Source organism: Echinops telfairi, unplaced genomic scaffold (assembly GCF_000313985.2).
Source record: "Echinops telfairi isolate 266 unplaced genomic scaffold, ASM31398v2 ScPeMD7_25;HRSCAF=90, whole genome shotgun sequence".
In the NCBI taxonomy this organism is placed as follows: Eukaryota; Metazoa; Chordata; class Mammalia; order Afrosoricida; family Tenrecidae; genus Echinops; species Echinops telfairi.
The window spans coordinates 15,920,446-15,936,297 of NW_022103922.1; the positions used below are offsets into that span (position 1 = coordinate 15,920,446).

A 15,852-nucleotide genomic window follows, 5' to 3' on the forward strand; every position below is an offset into this window, starting at 1 on the left:
TACAAGCCTCCAGATCACATCTGAGATGCATGCTAATGGGGCGGCTCAGATGGGCACTGGCGAGGCCAGAAGAGGCACCTCTGACCTCAGGGAAGGTAGGCTATTGAGATCGGAGCCTCTAGGGGTCTCCTGGTTGATGAAAGACATCGGTGCATAGGTAAGGGAACCTAGTCCCGATCTGGGATGCATACGGAAACTCTGTGTTGGGAGCCTGCCTGGAAAGCTCCCTCTGGGGCTCTTCGTGTGTATCCGCCTCTTGCTAGAATAGAACTGTAATCCTAAGATAGTGCTTTTCTTTTTTCTTTTATTGGGGGCTCGTACAGCTTTTATCGCAATCCATACATATATCCGTTGTGTCAAGCACATTTATACAGTTGTTGCCATCACTGTTTTCGAAGCATTTTCTTTCTACTTGAGCCCTTGGTATCAGCTCCTCATACGATAGTGCTTTTCATGACTTACTTCCAGTGAATGACTGAGGCTGAGGGAGCAGTGAGCATCCTGAGGCTGGTGTCTGGAAGATAAGGGGAATTCCTAAATCTGAAACCAGCTGGCTCAGTGAGCGTGTCCTACAGACCCCCAAGCTGTGGCTGGTGCCTGAAGTCCTGGGTAGACATGGCAGCCGAGGACTGTGCCCTTTGTGCAAACTCCAGCTGAGTTCCTTCTGACCACTGACCAGCAATGTGGCCGTCTTATCCTCGGGAAAAGCGTATCTGAAAGTAGATTCCAACTCCCAGGTGAGCCCAGGGACAGGTGGTTTTGCTCTCAGGTTTGCAGGGACAACCAAGGCACTTGCTTGGGTTTGCCTTTAATGATTTCCCTGACAGCCACATGCCATCTAAAAGCTGGGTCCTAGTGGTGTGAGTGGTGATACTGGGAGGGTAGAGGGAGAGTGGCTTGGAAAGAGGGAACCAATTACGAGGAACTATATGTGACCTCCTCCCTGGGGGACGGACAACAGAAAAGTGGGTGAAGGGAGACATCGGACAGGGCAAGATATGACAAAATAATAAATTATCAAGGATCAAGGGCTCATGAGGGAGAGGGAAGCGGGGAGGGAGGAGGAAAATGAGGACCTAATGCCAGGGCTTAAGTGGAGAGGAAATGTTTTGAGAATGATGAGGGCAATGAATGTACAAATGTGCTTTACACAATTGATGTATGTATGGACTGTGATAAGAGTTGTATGAGCCCCTAATAAAACGATTTAAAAATTGTTTAATTTGATCTTATTTATTTAATCATAATAAATGCTATTAGTATCCAAATAAATAAATAAGTAAAAGCTGGGTCCTGGTGACTCTGACGCAGGGCCTCGTGGTCATGAGTCAGAACCCAACCGCTGAGTAGCCAGGTGCAGAACCAGGCCAAAGCCTTCTGTATTCTGCAGTCATGCATGTATCCTCCCAACCATGGTACTTCCCATCATGATCTGGTGATTATTCTTTGTCCCTGAATCCTACGTGAGAATGGCCAGGACTGTGAGTCAGCAGACTCCATTTCTGCCCCTGTACGATAGACATGGTTAAGGTTTTTCCTCCTTCCAACACGGTTGTCTTTGTCTTGCCTCTGTCCTTTTCAAGGCTTAACACAATGGCCTATTTAAAGCAGCGGTTCTCAACCTATGGGTCTCAACCCCTTTGGGGGCCAAACGACCCTTTCACAAGGATAGCCTAATATATCCTGCATATCAGATATTTACATTACGATTCATAACAATAGCAAAGTTACAGTTATGAAGTAGCAAGGAAAATAACTTTATGGTTGGGAGTCACAACAGAAGGAACTGTATTAAAGGGTCTCGGCATTAGGAAGGTTGAGAACCAGTGATCTAGAGGGTTTCGAGTTGAGGGTCTTTTCTCCGTAAACACCTTTTCCTTGTGACGTGTGCGTGGTGGCTAGCGTCAGGAACAAGTCCACATGTGGAGCTGGTGTCAGGACAGAAGGGGCCTAGAGAACAGAAATGATTGATGACACTGATCCTTACAACCCCACCCGTCACCACCACCACGTTGGCACCTTTAGCATCGTCTACTAGGTAACTGAACACAAACCCATGGGTTTCACAGGTCGTGGTATCCCATTCACATCCGGGTGCTAGGTGCAAACCGGGTGGGAGCGTCAAGTTTGGACAGCACGTCCTGGGAGGGATCCAAGGCTATACACATCCCATTGACGTGCTGGCTGAAAGTACTGTGCTGGGCACTGCCCCCTCCCTTGCTATCAAATATGAACACTGTTCAGTTGGACACAGAGCGGGAACAGATGGCCTTCCGAGCCCACGTTGGCCACTCTCTTTTGTGCTTAGTGTTTTCCCTGCTCCTCCCCCTCTGAGAGGCAAAGGTGATGGGGGTCTGTGATCATGTAGAGCTTTCCCAGCTGGAGTTGGGGAACTTAGCCTGAGAGAGCGTTGCAACAATCCTACAGAAAGTCTTCGTGAATGCCAGCTCCCTATTGGACGCCCAGGAGCCACGTACTGACGCCTCCATATGACACTGTCGAGCCCCAGCCTTAGAGCTCCATCAGCTACACCCTCCATAGTCCTTGAGTCCTGGCTAGAACCTCTGGAAAGAAGTTCTGTGAGCACCACTGCACAGGTGAGGACAGTGAAGGGGAGGGGAGGAAGCCCCCTCTCCAGGTCACACAGCTTGTCCATGGAGGAGCCAACACTCAAACTCACCTCTGTCTGGATCCAGACCTCACATACCACATCACGTCCAGCACCAAATAGACTCGTAGGCATCCTGGTGGCAGTGCCACCTCCACCTGAGTACTCGAGGAGCCAGGGTGGCCCAGGGATTAAGTGCACGGCTGCTAGTCACAGAAAAGGCCAGCAGCTTGCCCTCATGAGCCGCTCCATGGGGGAAAGCCTTGGCAATGAGTTGGGCTGTGGTATATCCGCATCCCCACTCTGTCAATTTGGAGTCAGAGGAGTTAAATAGTGTGCCCCAGGTCACAGTACAGGGTGAGCCTGAGTCTGAGACCAGCTGACTGCTCCCTCGGAAGTCTGTTACTGCTACGAGGGGCAGGGTAGCCGCTCAGGACACAGGCTTGACTGGAGGCTCCGATGTGAACAGAGCGCTTTGGGGGGAGGGTTCGAGGCCAGCTACCACTTTGGCTCAGGCCTGTCCCCTGTCCTCCTGGGTGGTGCTGGCCCACGTGGCCTGAGAATCCACATGAGCACCTGAGGTTTGCTGCCTCTGGTTCTGAGGGCCAAGGCGGTGGTGATACATGGGCTGAGCCAGACCAGGGGCCCCCCGGGGCGCTGGGACGCGGTGCTTGAAGGGAGCACCCAGCTCTCGGCCTCGGAACTCTATCAAGCGCAAGAGCCCGTGTGATGAAACACCCATGGCCTATGGAATCTACTCCTACGTGCCTGACCTTGGCTGTCTCCCCAGAGGTTGCTGTCATCACTTTAAACCCAATACGAAAATGGGATTCGCCGAGGGGGAAAGTAAAACCAGAGAAACTGGATCGTCCTCGCTTCTCTAATTCACAACAGTGGAGAGAGAAGAAAAGCAATCTTCAGACAGAGGAGGGGCTACCTATGTCTCCCTATGGCCAAGAAGAGACAGCCCAAACTCCTTGGTGGAGCGGGTCTTCAGTCTCGCTGGAACCTGGACCCTCAGCTCGCCAGCAGCCTGCTCCCAGGGGCTGCCGCCCGAACGCTCTCCGGGGCACACCGGGCGGGAGTCCTACCTGTGCTGCGGCTGAAATTCCACCCCGACGTCCAGATCCGATGTCACCCTCCAGCTCACTGAAGGAGCAACTGTGTCTACTCCTTCATGTTGCCCACTAGGGCTAGTCGCGTGATAGGGCTTGCTCCACGTCACACGGTGAGGCGGTGGTCTAGAAACCAGTTCTTGTGCCAACTTGGCTTGTTCCGAGAGCCCCCAGGCATCTCACGCTTTCTGGGGCTCATCTTCTCAACAGAGCTAGCTGTCTGTCTGTGCACACATGCCTGATGGATTGCCCCATGTTGTCCCTGCTTTATCGCCCCACCTGACTTAGCTCCCCCTGTCCACAGTAGGCCTTCAGCTCATTCAGCCAACAAAGCACCAGATCACTGCCCACCTCCCTACCTCCCTACCTCTTATCTTTCCACAAGGAGCCCTGGTCACCACCGAAGTGCCAGACCTTACCCTGGCTTACCCCTTCCCCCCCGTGCACTGTGGGCTCCACAACTTGACATGCCAGACTCAGGACAGCCCTTCTTTCTGCTCCCATCTCATTCCCACCACTCCAGAGCACCTACAAGCTCTGCCTCCCCTCTGCACCTGCATCTGTGGAGCCCTTCCCTGGGGCACACCCTGAGGGCTCCCCTCATGACCAAGTCCCTCAGCATGGTTAACATGACTCAGTCTGCACGACTCAGAAAAAAATGGCGCTGTCCACCCCATGATGCTCAAGGAAGCACCCTGGGTATCGCTCCTCCATGGTTCTCCACGCGGCGTAGGACAGGGCACCCACTGGTTTCCGCACCTGTCCCTGTCCCCCACTGGACCACAACCCAGGGCAGAAGCTGGGTTTGCCTCTCAAATACCCGGCATGTTGATTCGGCTATAGCTGAAACACATGTTAGCTGCCATCTTGACAGAAGCCGATCAATAGTACTGTATTCTGTAGTGCCGCTGGGTGGGTTCAAACCACAAGCCTTTAAGTTCAAGATGGTGCAAACCGCTGTGGCCATCTAAGGCCCTTGCACACACACTACATGAAACCGAACAGGCCCAACAAATATCCCACATCCTCCACTGCAGCATCTGACAACATTCAGGCCCTACATACATGTTGGCTTGGGAGGGTGCTGAAAGATAGTGGAACTTTCCCACCAACTTTTGAAGCCCCCTTGGTACGGTCAGCAGAGGCAGGGAGGTACAGCCACAGGCCACAGCAAAAAGCTCACATCTGGGTTCTTCAAATACAGAGCTCCAGATGCATCGTGGCCTTGGGACCTGCCTGCCACTGGCCATTTCCGGAGACTTCCTGAGAGGCGTGTTGACCTGACAAGGCCAGGGCCCACTGGGCACAGCAGATCTGACAGATCCATGCCTGAGGTAGAGGAGGCTATTTCAGACAGAGCTGGTGACAAAGGGAGGTCGGCACTGGAGACCTTGCCCCAGAGTCTCACAAGCACCAGGAGACACTACAGGCAAGATTGAGGGACAAAGGGCTGTCAACACGTGGCCAAAAGGAAGCCAAGAGCCGCACTGAATTCCCAGTGTCAGACCCACCCTGTGGGCAATGAGGAGCAGCACCCACTGACAAGAAACCCAGAAAAGGAGGCCAACAGCTAAAGCAGGGAGCACTAATAACTGCCTAGAGCAGCCGAGTGGCTACTGGACTTGGTAAGTCGATGCTGCATCTGCCTCCTCCCACTACATTACCAAGTCACTAACACCGACCTTAGCCTCAACCAACTAGCTAAAGAAATGACAGAGCCAGCTGGGTCAACAAAGGAGCACTCATCAATGAGGGGTCAATAAGTAGTCACTAAGCCACCCAAGCTGGTCTATCCTTCTGGCCTTCTCTGCCCTCCACAACCCACTGGACAGGTAGGGTTGAACCCCTTCCTCCTCCTCCCACCACCACGAGGGTTCCACCACCGAGAGGAACCCAGCATGGCCACACAGCAGCTCCTCCCCCACCCCCACCCCCGCTCCCCATCCTACAAACCCTCACTCTGGGGAACAGGTCACCAAGTCAAGCCCTCGTCCCTCCGGAGCCTCCACTCCGCCCTCTTCTCCCCACATCCACCACCTCTGCCCGACTTCCGTCCTCCTCACCTCCACAAGGACAGCCTCTTGCCCTTCCGGCTGCCACCTCCACAATCCAGCTGCAGCCATTTCAGCAGGCTTATTTTACTAAACCAGATGAGCAAATCTTGCCACACTGACCTAGTTGGAAACTTTCTAGATTCCCTTTGTTTCCCTTTTTTTTTCTTTTCAATGGCGCCACAGCCACAACTTGTTAGCATGTCCTCCCAGACACTGCACCATCTGAGCAAAACCCACCTCAGCCACGCTCAACCCTCAACCCCCTCTCATCTCCTGGGTTGAGTCCTCAGCCGAATGTAGGGACTCTCTCCTTCAAGCCAAGCCCTACTTCCGTGTGCCTAATCTCGCTTGGTCTGCCTGGCACGATTCAGCTGCTCAGTCCACATACCAGCTCCTAGGTAGTCTTTGTATCCTCTCAACTAGAGTGGCCAGCCATCCCTGTGAACACTCCGGTCCTGGTGTACTTGCTAAAAACGCCCCATTGACTCTCATGGGACACAGCCATGGACCAGGTGTCCGTCTTAGCAGCTAGTGATGCAGGAAGAGAAACACCACCGTGGGTGGCTTGAACAAACCGAAATGTATGTTCTGAGGCCAGACGTGGGAATTCAGTGTGCTCGCTCTAGGGTAGGCTTTCTCTCCCGGCCAGATCTGTCTCTTCTGAGCTATAGCTTCTGGGCCATCTTCCTGTGGTTTGGCGTCTCCACTCCCCCATCTTACCTGTGCTCTTTTAACCTCGTGCCTCATGAGCATTAACAAAGACAGACCTTCCCCAAATGGCACAGTAACTACAAGCATAAAGGAAGGGTTTCCAACACACAATTCAATCCATACCTAAAGCTTGACCCAGAGACAGCCCGCTCCTTGTTTACGTGTCTCCTGCAAGCCATTCCACAAGGGCAATCGCTCTGTCTTGCTGGAGTTATGTAGTTCCAGCATCTAGACATGGGTCAGCACCTGCTGGGCTCAGTAAACACCCGTGGGCTGAAAGAATGAATCTGATTCCCAAATATGTGGCAAGCGATTTTATCTAAACTTCCAGAAGAGACATTTTCTAAAGCAGAATTGGCTCGCACTCCAGGGCCAAAAAGCAAGCCTTGGAAACGTCTTTCTTTCCCTAACCTAGTGCTCTTCAAATTTTCCATCTGATGTGATTTTATCTATTTTGTTGTTGCAGATGAGAATACCCACATCAATTCAACAGTCTCTCCATCTACCATTTAGTGTCCCTGATTACATTTCTTGGGTTGTATAACAATTCTCACCCTCCTTTTCTGAATTGTTCTTCCCCCATTTACCTCGTTACTCCCCAAAGTTCCTATGTAATCCTTGAAGTTGCTGTTGTTAGTTTGAAAGGACGCTTGGTGGCATATTGAGTTAGGAATTAGGTGCTAACCACAAGGTCAGCAGTTCAAACTCACCGGCCATTCTGAGAAAGATGAAGCTTTCTGCTCCTGTAAAGATTTACAACCTCTGAGACCCACAGGGGGCGGTTCTACTCTGCCCGATAGGTTGCCAGGTGTCAGAATCAAGGCAATGGCAGTGACTCTGGTGTGGATTTCAGGTGCATCCCATACAGATGTTACAAGGCAGCCATTCTTCACTGGCTTAGCTAAACTACTGCTTGGTTTTAAGACTTCAGGGGCATCCTTAGGTTAAGGCAGAAATATGATCTCAGAGCAATCATTTCAGGGGTTTGCTCAGTTTCTGTGGCCCAAGGAAGTCTGGAGTCCATCCAAATGGGATTTTTTGATCAAAGTGTTCAGTAATGGTAGCTGGACACTCACCAGTCCTCCTGGGTGCACAGCAAGGGAGGCAGCTGTTCACGGAGGAAACCAGCCCCACATCTTATTTCCTCTTCCTATTCTCCTTCCTCTGCTGGGGTCCCTTTCGAATGGAGACGGTTCTGCTTTGGATGACTGCTTGCAGCTTTTAAGACCCCAGGCTCTGTACCTGAACTAAGAGGCAGAACAGAGGCACTAAACATATTATTAGGCCAATTAACTAGGGTGTCCCATGAAACCATGGCCCTAAGTCCCCAATCCAAGAGACCAAATCCCATGAGGTGTTTGATTGTACATGAGTAAGCTCTGCGGCTACTTTTTTTCCTTTTTTAAGTCATTGTTGTAAATATAGTTCTCAAGTAACTTTTGCCAGTTCTGCTTTTCACAGGTGTACAACCTAATGATGGCAAACACAAAAACCCACCCTAAACGTTTAACCTTTTATTCAATGCAACTTGTCTGTCATCACTGCTCCCTTGTCTCCCTCCCGCCTCTCCTGGTAATCACTCACAAACTGTGGTCTTCACATATTTGTCTTTTCCTTTTATGAGGGCAGGTCAAAAACTACTGCTTTTAGGCTTTCAGTTCATTTTATTCCAAACCAAAGGTGCACAGATAGGTCTCTCAAAGCAACTGATGGCCGTGGGCATCTTCTCTCTAATCCACTCGTCTTTATCTCATCTGGGCGCCTTCCAAAAACGGTCCAATCAAAACAGTGGCTTCAGAGCGGATCGGCAGAGAGGTCATCTTTTATTGGAAATGTTTATCGGGATTCCGAAGGTATCATCTTGATAGAATTTCTTGAAGGACACAGGACAGTCATGGGAGATGAGGAGGAATTTGTCATATCGATTACATTGGTGATATAAAGGCTAAGTTGTACTGATGGACATTTTTTTCCATCACAGCCCTGTATCTGCTCATTCTTTGAAGGTAGCAAGAGCTGTCCTATGAGGATCTCATGGTTACTTTTCCCAAAAAACTCAAAAGACATTTACAAAGCGCACGACTGGAGCCTCTCGACGGTGCTCACACTGCCATCCGGATGTGGTATAAATTAAAGAGCACTGAATTCTTTGGGGAAGGGTCAGAGAGATGAAGAGACCATCTTCAGAAGTGCACAGGCCTAGATGCAAGATGTGCTAAGAAACAATAGCTTCACATTTTAATTTTTGTTCAGTACAGGTTTCTATGGATCTTGGAACCATACTCTTTGACCTACCCTCATGGTCTAGTTATTAGATTCCTGTCGGGCATGTAGCATCTGGAGATATTCTCCTACCCAGTCAGTAGCTATCTTTTAGCTTTTTCTGGCAGTCTTTTAATGAAAAACGTTTTTCAATTTTTATGAGCTCCTGTTTACTTAGTCTTTTGCTGTTTATGTTTTTCTATTATTTATTATATTAGATAAGTTATTGTTGAAAGCTAGTCTGCCAGCACTGCCCCTGCTTTTTTCTTTTAAGAATTCTATGGTTTGGGTTTACACATTTAGATCCTTTATCCATTTTTTTTTTAATTTAACCATATATTTCTGACTTGTTTTTATACCCTGAAAAATGAGTTATGCATTGTCTCTTTTTAAAAGAGCCAACAGTTACAATAGTCTCCAACAAGTTATATTTACCTATTTAGTCAATGTAGCTCCTAGCATCCTATCTCTTCTTTCTGGGGTTTATTTCCTAATTTGCTGAATGTATCCTTAGTATTTCCTACCAGGACTGCCACTGGGTAGTACCTTGTTTTAGACTTTGTTTTAAATAGGTTTCTGTCTTTTCTTGAGCTCTCACCCTTAGAGGTTGGATTACCTGGGTACATAAAAATTTGGCTCCCCACATTCAAGATATTACCCCATTGTCTCCTAGCCTTTATTGTTATTTAAGAAAAGTCTGTGCCAGTCTGACTGCCCTCTCACTTTGCCAGTACAACTTGTCTTTTATCCCTGGTGTTTTTGTAATTGAAATAAAATGTATGCTAAAGGAAACACCAATTTTCAGTGTTCAACAGATGAGTATTGAAAGATATGTTGTTGCTATTAGGTACCACAGAGTCCATTCGGACTCATTGACCCAGAGGACAGAGAAGAATTGCCCCATAGCGTTTCTTAGGCTGTCATCAGAAGAGGCTCTGAAACTTGCTCTTGAACCTGAACTGATAAAGTGACGGGAAGAAATGGTGAAGTAAAAGAACTGTGCAGAAGATTATGAAGGGCCGCTCCAGAAGAAAACAAAATTGGTGCTTTTGAATTATGGTGTTGACAAAGGATACTGAAAGTACCATGAACTGCCTAGAGAATGACAAGTTAGTCTTGGAAGAAGTACAGCAAACATCCTCGTTAGACTTGAGGATGGAGAGATTTTGTCTTGTGTACTTTGTACATGTTATCAGGAGGACCCAGTACCTAGAGAAGGACACCATGTTTGATAAAGTGAAAACAGGGAGACCCTCAACCAGATGGATTGACACGGTGGCTGCCATGATGCATTCAAGGAGAACCATGATTGTGAGGATGGTGCAGGATCAGGCAGCATTTCACTCCATTATACACAGGGTTGCTATGAAGCGGAACCACGCAAAGCCCCCTAACAACAACAATAACAATCTTTATGGAAGCAAATGGGCAGGCCTTACTCCTTGATATATTTTGTTCCACAAGAGCTACTTCATGAGTTTGAACCCCTGACCTTTTGGTTAGCAGCTGAGAACTTAACCACTGTGCCACCAGGCCTTCCATTGAAATGTATAACAAACCCAAATAAAAAAATACATTTGCATCCCTTCCTTTGTACCTCTTTCCCATCCATCGTCATTTCCTGTTCTCCCTGGGACATGATGTTTCAGATAACATCATGCTTCTATGATTCATCTAGCCTTAACATAGATGAGCTTCCATTTCCTGGTGCCATTTTACAGGCGAGGAATGCTCTCATGACTTTTATTGATATTTTTCATCTTAAAGTGGGGGAGGGAGTAAGAAGAATATAAAGTCTTTTCGCCTGTAAAATGGCACCAGGAGAAATAATAATATTTTTTTAAATCTATAAAATTCATGGAGTTTTTTTCAACCATGCTGATTGACATAGTCATCTAGGGCTGCTGTAACAGAAATGCAACATGTTGATGGCTTTTCACCAAGAGGAATTTATCCACCGCGATGTCAGAGGGGAGGAGTCCAGATTCAGAGTCCCAGCTCTAGGGGAAAGCTTTCTCTGTGTGTCTATCGCCTGGGTCTATGAGATTTCCAGCACAGGGTCCCCAGCTCTTCTTTCTTGGTGGTAGTAGGTCTCTCTCCCTTTATCCATTTTTAAATTTGTTTTTATATATGGTGTGAGGCCTGAATCTGGTCTCATGTATCTGTATGTGGAAATTCAATTTTCCCAGAGACTTCTATCCCCATTGAATGAACGTAGCGCCTTTGTTAAAACTCAGCTGACCAGAGATGTGGAGGTTTATTTCGGGGCTCTCCATTCTATTCCAATGGTCTTTTGTGTGTCGTTAGTTATACCCATACCAGGTTGTTTTGAATCCTATAGATGTATAGATTGTTTTTCTCTTTCAATGCTTAAGCTCCATGTGGGGCCTCTTACCATTCCATATAGCGTTTACAATTGTTTTTAAATTATTTCTATAAAATGACTGCTGGGATTTTCATTGGGATCGCACTGCATCTAGAGATCACGTTGGGTAGTGTGGACATCTTAACAAGAGTAAGTCCTCAACTTTTGTCTCATTCTCCACAACCCCTACCTGCCACCAGGAGACGTTTTTTTGGAGTCCCGAGGCGGTGCAAATGGTTAACATGCTTGGATGCCAGCCACAGGTTGGGAGTTCGAGTCCATCAAGAGGGACCTCAGAAGAACGGCCCGGAAGCCAAAGGAGCACGGCTCTACGCGGATCCACCCACACGCAATCACCAGGAATTGGAATCGATGACATGGCCTCTGGCTTAATCAAGCTTTCCTTTAAAATATTCAAAGCTGTTATTTCTTCATCGTGAATTAAGAAATGGGGGCAGAAAGTCTTTCCTGAAGTTATAAGTAGGGAAAATAATTTTGTTTTATAGGAAAAGTTACTTTTAATTGACCTAGCTGCTAACCCTTCATCAACACTGTGAATATCTTCTTTTTTCAGCATAGACATATATGTCACTAGACGTAATTATTGGTGGGTTAAATAAATTTAGTAGGAAAAAGGAATACAATACAAACTACTAATACTACAAGGTCCAAACGAAAGCCCTGAAGCTCAGGTAAAAGCAATACTTACAAGACAGCCAAGGGCAGGCAGCCCATGAGGATGGGGAGACTGCCAAACAAGATACGACTTCAAGGTCAAGTGGTATCATGAAAATCTCCTCCAATTTCAAATTCTCATGGAATCCAGAATTTGTGGAGCCACGGAGGCTGGATATATGCCAAATGCATTACTCTGAGATACTCTTTAAATCTTCCATCGCATAATCACTGGATATCTTCTTAAAAACAAACCAGAGTTTGGCTTAACTAGTATAGAATGTCTGTCTTGAGCAGATGCTCTTTTGAGATCCATCTAGATGGGACCCAAGGGACAACAGCAACTCAAAAGACTAGACAGGAAACGTTGGGGCTGTGAGTTAATGTTAGAGGGAGGACCAGCGCAGAAAAGAAGGCTTTGGAGGGTGGCACGACGTGAAGAACATCGTCACTGTCACTGAAGTGTACGTGTAGAACCTGTCGGATTGGTGTACGTGTGGGCTGGTGTCCACACAATTCTCTCAACAAAAAATAAAAGCAAACCTGAACTAAAATTCTTAAAAGAAAGAAAAAGTCCTCCAATCACAGACATCTATTAACCATGGTTTATAGAACGAACCTTATAACCACATGCTGTGTGCCTTCTGTGAATCAATGCTAAGGTTCATGTAATGCCCAAGTAAACCCAAAGAGTGGAAGTTAGATGCTAAGAAAAGATTCTCATGATTTCATTTTGGAGGGTCACAGACCACTATAAATCTAAGATTATTTTCTCCCTCCCGCAAAGAACCAATTGCTGCTGCCATTAAAAAGTGTAAACCCTAACCACTGGGCTTTCACGTATGCCTGCCACACACCTGAGAAGAAAAAGAAAAGGTTTACCAGTGGCAAAATCCCAGCCCATCACTGCTTTGGGAGCTCCCTTACTAACTCGGTGTCTTTGAAAGAAAAGGGATTCCCCGATTCTCAGCCCTTCTCCTACCCGGGACGGCCTTCCTTTAAACAAGCAGAGGCGTTTGGAGCTGGAAAAACAAATACATAAGCCCCAACACCTCCTTTTTCAGATGAGGAAACTGAAAGATGCCTCAGAGGCTGAGAGACTTGCTCAATCACAGTCACAGTCTCAGAAGAGGATCTTGTCTGTGCAGTTCACTGTGGTGCCCCCAGGTTAGGCCAGGGCTTGGGTTATGGAAACAGCTAGACATGTACACACATGAATGAATGAATGAATGAATGAATGAACGAACAGCTATGGGGCAAGCCAGTGACAGAGCTGAAAGCCTGTTCATTTAGTCCCAACCTCCTGCTTTTCGAGACCACCACTTGGACCTCTTCTGTCCTCCCCCACAATATCAAACAGCGGCCACAAAGACTACCAGGCACTCCAGTGCACTGGAAATAAGCCATTCTTCCGTCACACCCTGGGCAGAATGGAGAGCAGCGCCTTGTGTAATCCTGGGTGGGGCCCTTCAGGCCATGTCAGGGATGTGGGGCACATACATGAAGGAAATCCAGTCCCCCTTGCACTACTTCTCACTTGCTTATCTGCCTTGAGTGTCTTTCTGGAGTTCTCAGGTGTCATATCTTCTTGCCCAGATGAAGAAGCGTTGCAAGCCAAAACTACATCTTCCTAACACGCTCCCCGGATTGGAGCATGGTAGGGTCATTTCCATGAGAGTCCAAACTAGATTGGACATGAACAAAATATTCTTTTTGCTTTGTTCGCTAATGACTAGTCTAGTTCCTAAACTGTCATGGGAACCTAATACTTATTGAATAAATAAAGACAAGATATGGCAAATACTAAGAAACCCTGGTGGCATAGTTGTTACTCGGGCTGCAATCCGCCTGGTGGACAGTTCAAAACCACCAGCAGCTCCTCGCGAGAAAGACTGGGCTTTCTACTCCCATAAACAGTCTCGGAAACCCACAGGGCATCACCATGAGTCAGCATTGACTCGTTGGCAGTGAGTTTGGTTTTTAGGAAGCATATAAAATTGACTCGTTCAAATTTGGATCCACTTACTAGGTACTCAGTTTTGTTTCCTCATTTATAATAGGATCACAGTTATACCAGATGGTTCTATTTAGGGAAATTCCTCGTGTGGAGAGAAGACTAAACCACCATTCTGAGACCCTATTGTAGCTAGCCTTGAATACCAAGTACATGGATATTAAATTTTTCACAGCCAAGTGCTTAACACTTGTTGCCAACTACCAGATTCAGATGTACAGTGATCTCACATGTTAAGAGTCAGTTTCACAGGGTTTTCTAGGCTGTAATCTTTACAAAACCAGATTGTCAGGCCTTTCGTCCATCACACCTATGGGTGTTATACCACCCAGGGACCTTTAATATAGTGACCCATTGCCTTCGCGTGGATTGTGACTCAAAGCAACCCTATAGGAAAGAGCAGAACTGCTCCATAGGGTTTCCAGGCCTGTGAATCTTAAGAGGAGGAGACACCACATCGTTTTTTTTTCCTCAGAGCAGTGGGTGGGTTTGAACTGCCGACCTTGAGGTCAGAGGCCCAATGCTTAACCTGGTTTTAATAAACAGCAAGGAACCCTGGTGGTGAGCCGCTGAGATCCCATGTTGGGTCCCTGTGAGTTCGAATGGACTCGATAACAGTGGGGTTTGTGGAGTTGAAGGTGCCTTAAATGCTTTGGAAGAAGGGAGTGACCATGTTACAACCTTGATGGCATTGGAATACTAGATCAAGCCCAACGGAAGGAGGGCTCCTAGTCATAACCAAAAAGTGAGCCGAAGGCCATAAAGAAAGGTTGTCACCGATGAAAACAGGGGCGAATCTACCATTTCGTCATTTCCCTATATGGGTAGTTTAAAATTGTCAATCAGAAACAGAAACAGATGCGGCTGAACCCGCCCTAGCCCATGACCCTTGATCTGTGGTTGTGGGTCCTTCTTTGGAAGTGGCAGGCTGTAAATGAAGGGTGTGGGCAGCCAGGCTCGCCTCTTAGGAGGGGTTTTGGTTTGTTCTTATTTTGAGGCCCACACTGGAAGCCTAGGACCTATCCATCTTCAGGGGTTTCCTGACACTAAGTGATGCGCAGGGATCTAAAACCACCTCCCTATTGCACCCTGTGCAGCACAGACCCGGCAAGCAGCGCCGGGTGAAGTCCCAATTCGGGGAAATGGCAGCGGCCCTAGGCGCCCCTGCAGGTGCTGAGGGTGCAGCAGTAAAGCAACAGGTCCTGCCCGCGCGCTGCAGCAGGAGGAAGTGGCTCGGCGCTCGCCGTGAGGACAGCGGAGCTGGAGTCAGTTCTCAAACCACACCGCTAGTACAAGTGTCTGACGCTTTGGGTGGGGTTGGGGAAGCACCACCGCTTCCTGGGTTCTGGTCCCCAGACCTCAGCTCCCCGCCTGCTGGCGTCCGGGAGCATCCAGAGGGAGGGCTCAGATGGCCGGAGCGTCCGGAGCGGGGAGCTCAGACTTTCGGCAGGTCCGGGGTCCCTCTCAGAGCGCCTCTCCCGCCGGCCTCGGACGCGGTCCCTGCCCAGCCCGGATCACTCCGAGGACCAGCCTCCGCTCCGACCCCCGCCGAGCCGCCGGGTCTCCCTGCTGGGGACCAGCGGGCAGGACCGCCCCGGGCGCCCGGCTCGCGCATCCCTCCCCGGCCCCGGCCCCGGCCCGAACTCTCTGGACCACGCCGGCGCCCGCGCCGGTCAGTACCTCGTCCGCCTCCAGCTCCGCGCCGTTGCCCACGAGCGCCATGTTCCTCCTCGGGCAGCTGCCGCGAAATGCCAGCCAGGGAGCTCACTGCCGACTGAGCTCCTCGGCTCGCGGCTCGGCCCAGCGCGAGGGAGGGAAGGAGGCGGCGGCACCCGGCGCCCGCTTGGTCCCAGGCGGGGCCCGCACGCAGATACGCGGGCGCTTTCCCCGCCCCCGGCGCCCGTGGTCTGGCAAGGCATCCATTTCCCCAGCGGACCGCCAGCCCGCAGCAAGCCCCGCCCCTCAGGTTAAGCTCCGCCCCACAAGGGCGCAGCCAACCAGCGTCCCCGAATGCGTCTCTGCCCCCAGCCGGCACCCTCTCCGGATCC

At 49.0% G+C, this 15,852-nt stretch overlaps 1 protein-coding gene across 1 annotated transcript in view; it reads right to left on the reverse strand.

Moving 5' to 3' along the window:
• The window catches only part of TTC39B (tetratricopeptide repeat domain 39B), a 102,705-nt gene extending 87,163 nt beyond the window's left edge, over nucleotides 1-15,542 (reverse strand). Inside the window, exon 1 of the mRNA XM_045289219.1 lies at nucleotides 15,485-15,542. Within this exon, the coding sequence (XP_045145154.1) occupies nucleotides 15,485-15,526 (42 nt within the window). The 5' untranslated portion in view covers nucleotides 15,527-15,542. The remainder of the gene's footprint in view (nucleotides 1-15,484) is intronic.
• Between the last annotated feature and the right edge of the window lie 310 nt (nucleotides 15,543-15,852).